Source organism: Alexandromys fortis, unplaced genomic scaffold (assembly GCF_014885135.2).
Source record: "Alexandromys fortis isolate MF-2015 unplaced genomic scaffold, M_Fortis_MF-2015_v1.1 scaffold_395, whole genome shotgun sequence".
NCBI lineage: Eukaryota > Metazoa > Chordata > Mammalia > Rodentia > Cricetidae > Alexandromys > Alexandromys fortis.
The window spans coordinates 156,939-163,286 of NW_026068296.1; the positions used below are offsets into that span (position 1 = coordinate 156,939).

Consider the following 6,348-nt stretch of genomic DNA (forward strand, 5'->3'; position numbering starts at 1 on the left):
GCTGTGGAGTGGGTCTTAGAGGCTCCCTGGGACATGCCTGACATGCAGAACAGCGGCCGCTCTCCTCTTGGAGTTTGCTCATCCATGTCCGAGATGCCCACCTCAGTGTTTGAATGACCATGGAGATGCCCAGCCTTAGGCTAAGGATCACCATGGACTGAGAAGTAGATAGATCCTGGACCTTAGTCTCATCTCTACTTCCCGACAGCTTGTAGTAAGAGGTTCCTCAATCCACGACAGGTTGGCTGATTGTAAAAATAGATCAGCCAAGCAATTAGTCAACCAGCGCCCTCCTCGATTTCACAGGGGTTTAAATGATTTTTAGAGGTTGGAGAGATAGTGTCTTCATTACAGTGTCTCTGTCACTGTGAAGAGACACCATGACCAAGGCAACTTATAAAAGGAGGCATTTGATTGGGGCTGGTTTTCAAGTTTCAGAGGCTGTGTCCATGAGCATCTTGGTGGGGAGCATGGTGCTGGAGCGGTAGCTGAGACCTTAATCTGAGGTCTGATCCACAAGCAAAGGGCAGGGGGGGGGCTGGCATGAGCTTTTGCTACCTCAAAGCTCACCCCCAGCTGTAGTGATATTTCATTTGTATTTTAATAAATAAAGCCTGCCTGAAGATCAGAGAGTAAAACAGCCCTGCTGGCCAATGGTGACACACATTTTTCATCCCAGTAGACACACTAGTTTGCCATAGACGCACTGCGGTAGTGGTGCACGCCTTTAAACCCAGAACTAGAGAGGAATGTAAGACCAGAAGAGACAGGTCTCCGCTCAGTTTCATTCTGAGGATTCGTGGAAGCCAGGTTGCCATTTTGGCCTGTGGTAGAGGTAAGAACCAATGGCTGGTTGTTTTGCTTTTCTGATCTTCAGGCTGGACCCCAGTATCTGTCTCTGGGTTTTTATTATTCGTGCTGCACTTAGTGACACACATTCTGCAACAAAGCTACACCTCCTTAACTTCTGTGAATGAGAATGGCCCACATAGGCACATCTATTTGAGCACTTAGTCATCAGCAAGTGAACTGTTTGGGAGGTGTGGCCTTTAGAAGAGGTGTGGCCTTGTTAGAGTGCCTGTGACCTTATGGGAGATGGTATTACTGAGGATGGGCTCTGGGGTTCCACACACCAGACTAAGACGGAGTCTCTCTCTCTCTCTCTCTCTCTCTCTCTCTCTCTCTGTCTTGTGTGTGGTCAGGCTGCTGCCTGCTGATCAGGATGTAAAGCTCTCAGCTACTGCGCCAGCGCCATGCCTGTTTCCTGCCATGATGATAATGAATTAATGCTCTGAACTGTAAGCAAGCCCCAAGCCCCAGTCAAATGCTCACATCTATAAGAGTTGCCTTGGTCCTGGTGTCTCTTCACAGCAATAGAAGTGACTAAGACAGCTTGCTAAACAGTCCATCAACTGGGAAGCAAACATTCAAATATATGAGCCCATCTTAATTAGGGTTTCTATTGCTAGAAAGAGACACCATGACCATGGCAACTTTTATCAAGGTAATTGTTTCATTATGGTGGCTCACTTACAGTTTCAGAGGTTTAGTTCATTATCATCATGGCAGGAAGCATGGCAGCGTGCAGGCTGACATGGTGCTGGAGAAGTAGGTGAGAGTCCTACATTTTGTAGGCAATAGGAAGTCAACTGAGAGACTGGGCAGTATCTTGAGCATAGGAAACCTCAAAGCCCACACCCAAGGTGACATATTTCCTCTAACAAGGCCGTGCCCACTCCAACAAAATCACACCTCCTAATAGTGCCATTCATTCCCTATGAGGTTACAGGGGCCAGTTATATTCAAATTACCACAGAGCCTAATGTGGTCATTTTCATTCAAACCACTACAGAAGGCTCAGTGGTTAAGAGCACTTGGTGTTCCTATAGAAATGGGAGTTTAGTTCTCAGTGGCTGTTTACAGTGGCTGTAATTCCAGCTCCAGAGGATCTGACTTCCTCTCCTGAACTCCTCTGGCACCTCCCTATGAACATCTGCAAGCATGCTTGCACGCGTGTGTGCACACACACACACACACGTGCGTGCACACATGCACGCGCACACACACACGCACACACACACTCCAATGTGCACATGTGGCACACGTCTGAGCACAGCTCTGTTTGTCAGCAAGCAGCTTCGTCCGCTGAGTCATTCTGTGTCGTCACTGGGTTTTTGTGAAGTAAAAAGACATAACATTTGCGGAACTCCCTGACTAGGTGTCCAGTACATTGTAAGTCCTCGACAAACACTGACTTTCTCACTGTAAAACCCAGCAGCGTCATGCTTCCCTGGATGCCAGGGTCCCTCCAGGCCCCACTGGTCCAGCAGTGAACCATACTGATATGAAGATCTCAGTTTAATGTCTGACACAGTCCCATGACACACAACACCTCTATGACTATTTGTAGAAGAAGTCCAAGGTTGGCCTGCGGTGTCAAGACAGGAGAGAGTCCAGGTTTGTTCAGGGTCTTGTATCCCAGGAAGCCCTCAGTTCCTGTGGTCCTCGGCACACAGGAACAGTGGGTTACCCCATCACCCCTTCTACTAGTCTCAGTTTAATGTATTAAGCTCTCAGGTGCTTAGGGCATCGACAAACTGTGCCTGGGAGGAAAGAAAGGAAGAGGAAGAAGGGAGGGCAGGCACTTTGCTCAGCTGCTGAGGTTGGAGCCTGGTTCCCACAGTAAGTCAATTAAAGACAAATACGGGGAGGAGGAGCAGAGAAAGGAAATGTGCCCAGTGTGGCCACACTGGGAACAGCGACTAGACCAGTGACCTCCAAGACCATCTTCATTTTTTCCCTCCATTTTTCTTGTGTAGACATGAAATATATGTTTGTGTGTATGTGCGTGTGTGTGCGTGCGTGCATGTGTGAGTATGCATATGTGGGTACACATTTGTACATGTGGATGCCCAAGGTTGTTGTCAGTAATCATCCTTGCTGGACGTGGTGGCTTATACCTTCAATACCAGCACTAGCAAGGCAGAGGCAGGAGGTTCAAGGTTCTCTGTGTTCAAGTTGGCCAGAGTTTCTAGTCATCCAGAGCTACAAAGTGAGACTAACTCAAAAGAAGAAAGAAATCACCGAGGCAGGGTCTCTACCAAACCCGGTGGCACAGCTCGTCTCTCCAGCCAACAGTTTTTACCAAACCTGGTGGCACAGCTCGTCTCTCCGGCCAGCTTGCTCTGGAAGCCCATCTCTGTTTTGTGGGGGAGGGAACTACAGGTGGACTGCTATGTCTGGAATGGCTTTGAGACAGGTTCTTGGATCCAAACTCCTATCTGCATGCTTAGGCAGCAAGGGCTTTATCTGCAGAGCCATCTCCCCAGCATCCACCTCTGGGGTCTTAGCATGAGCTCTGGACTTGAAGAGAGGGAAGAGCCATGAGTAAGGCATCTCTGCCAGGTGCCATTCTGCCCACCATCACTGTGTGGCAAGATAACCTGACAACTGTTATAACTGTGTGAAGTCTCCCTGGGAGGCAAATTGCCCTCTGAGCGCTGCTTAAGGCTTCGGGCTCTTCCTTCCTCCACCATGGCATCTCGGGGGCAACTCTGATTCCTCAGGAGTCCATTGTTTAATAGGCTGGTGATGTGAGATTCACTTCTGTGTGCTGTGAATGTTTTATTGTCATTGGTTAATAAAGAAGCTGTTTTTGGCCAATGGCTTAACAGAGTAAAGCCAGGTGGAAAATCCAAGCAGAGTTGTAGAGAGAGAATAGGCAGAGTTGAGGAGATGCCATGTAGCTGCCAAAGGAGACAGATGCCCCGGAACTTTACTGGTAAACCACAAGACTCATGGTAAAATATAAAATAATAGGAATGGGTTAATTTAAGATATAAGAGTTAGTTAATAAGAAGCCTGAGCTAATAGGCTAAGCAGTTTTTTAATTAAAAAAAATTTAATTAATTTAATTTAATTAATTTCTGTGTAATTATTTCAGGTCAGGGCAGCCAGGAACAAACAAGCAGCCTCCATGACCAGGCTGGTAGTTGAAAGATAGGACGGGAGTGTCTCTTTAAAATATTTCCATTTCTAGCAGAGGAGTTATAGGGCAGGGGAGAGGAGCAAGGGAGGGAGAGAGAGAGGGAGGGGAAGAGAAAGGGAGGGAGAAGAGGGAGGGAGGGAGGGAATGAAAGGAAAGAGGGAGGAAGAGAAAGGAGGGAGGGAGGAAGGAGGGAGAAAGAAAGAAGAGGGACTGAGGGAGCGAGAAGAGAGACTGAGGGAGGAAGGGGTCGAGGAAGGGGGATGGAAGGGAGGGAGGAGGGAGGGAGGGAAGGAGGGAGGGAGGGAAGGAGGGAGGGAGGGAGGGAAGGAGGGAAGGAGGGAGGGAGGGAGAGAAGAAAATCTTCTGCACTTCTCTGAACTCATCTTCTACACCAGGGCAATATGACCATCCCTACATGTGGCTTGAGTTCTGACAAACTCTGTCACGCCCAGATCCCCAGGGCAGTTTTGAGATCAGATGCTTCTTCTACAGGCAGTGAGTCTGAATCTCAGGACCTCCAAGGCATGGAGTCAAGAAGCATGAGAATGCTAGGGTTTGAAATGCCCCCCACCCAGGCTCATGTGTGTGAACACATGGTTCCCAGCAGGTGGCGCTGAGGGGTGTGGAACCCACAGCTTCCAGGAGGTGGTGCTGAGGGTGTGGACCCCCACAGCTCACAGCAGGTGGTGTTGAGGGTATGGACCCCCCCACAGCTCACAGAAGGTGGTGTTGAGGGTATGGACCCACAGTTCCCAGCAGGTGGTGCTGAGGGTGTGGACCCACAGCTCACAGCAGGTAGGTCTAGAATGTATGGAATCTTTAGGTGCACAGCAGTTGGGCCCTACTTCAAATCTGTCTTTGCTTCTTATCTACTTCCATGGGGTAGCCTCACCTCATGTTTCTGCTGCTATGCCTCCACTAATGAAAACAGACCAACATTTCCTGAAATGGCGAACCCCAATAAACCTTTTGTTTCTTAAGGTGACTTTGTGTTAGCTATAAGAAAAGTAACACACAGGCACAGTGATTCACCGTCCTCTTAGAGAGAGGCAGAGACGAGAAGGACACCATTGCTTTGGAGTATAAATGTATTTAGGAAGGAAAGTGAAGGATGTACAAGTCTTCTGTCTGTTTCCCAGTCTCTAGTCCTGAGGGATGTTCACTGCTCAGTCACACTCAAGCATAAGGGCTCTTTGCACATACAGTCAAACCACGTAGAGGTGGGAATACTCATGGAGAACACAGCAGTCATCGAACCAAAGTAGTCAGGGTATTACAATAATGCTTGAAAACTAAGAAAGAGAACATGTGAATTAAAAATGTCAAGAAAAATGGGTTTGGAGCGATGGCACAGTGGTTAGGAGCATTTGCTGCTCTTGCAGTGGGCACAGGCTGTTTCCAGAGCCACATAACAGTTCACAAGCATCTGTAGTTCCAGGGTTCAGGCCCCCTCTCCTGGCCTCTGCGAGTAATACACACATACACTTGGGGCACTTACATAAAGGCAGAACGCTCACACACTTAAGATAAAAATCAATCTTGTTTTATTTTTATTTTTTTTATTTTTTTTATTTATTTTTTTGGTTTTTCGAGACCTTTAAAAAGAAAGAATGGGGGCTGAAGAGATGGCTCAGAGGTCAAGAGCACTTGCTGCTCTTCCAGAGGTCCTGAGTTAATACCCAGCAACCACGTGGTGACTCACAACCATCTGTAATGAGATCTGGTGTCCTCTTCTGGCCTGCAGGGATACACACAGACAGAACATTGTATACATAATAAATAAATAATTAAAGAAAAAAAAAAAGACAGAGTTTCTCCTGCCTTCCTGGAGCTGGGCCCTCTCACCATTCCCCTGGGTGGGAAGTCAGATTCCTTCTTCCCGCCTCTCTCACACTCGCCTACCACTCTCTCAGGGTCTTCCGAGCCCTGAGCCAAGCAAGTCCTGGAGAAGCTCCCTGCCCCCAACCTCGGAGATTCCCACCCGTGTAACTCTGTTGGCCCCTATGGTTACTGGAGAGCTCACGTGACTGTATGAAACAGATGTTTCCTGCCCCCTGGGGCCTGCAGTGTCTGTGAGGAGGCCACTCAGAACTGTTGTCTGCCCAGCCATGGGCTGCTACCTGCTGCTGCTGCTGCTCCTGGGACTGTCAGGTAAGGTGCAGACGGACCACACACCTCCGTCCTCAGCCAGAAGTACCGCAAATGCTGTACCTGGACCCTGGATCCCCACATCTCTATGCCCGAGGGTGGGCTAGAACCCGTGCCTGCTTCTATCCGACCCTCACTCCCACCTCTCTTCCTTCCCCAGGTCAGGGCTCAGCCGAGAGCCATCCCGAGGTGCTGCAGGCACCCGTGGGGTC

At 48.9% G+C, this 6,348-nt stretch overlaps 1 protein-coding gene across 1 annotated transcript in view; it reads left to right on the plus strand.

The window, feature by feature from the left end:
• Positions 1-6,006: 6,006 nt before the first annotated feature.
• Positions 6,007-6,348, plus strand: part of Treml1 (triggering receptor expressed on myeloid cells like 1) — an 11,828-nt gene continuing 11,486 nt past the window's right edge. The window contains exon 1 of the mRNA XM_050132533.1: positions 6,007-6,139. Coding sequence (XP_049988490.1) covers positions 6,097-6,139 — 43 coding nt within the window. The 5' untranslated portion in view covers positions 6,007-6,096. The remainder of the gene's footprint in view (positions 6,140-6,348) is intronic.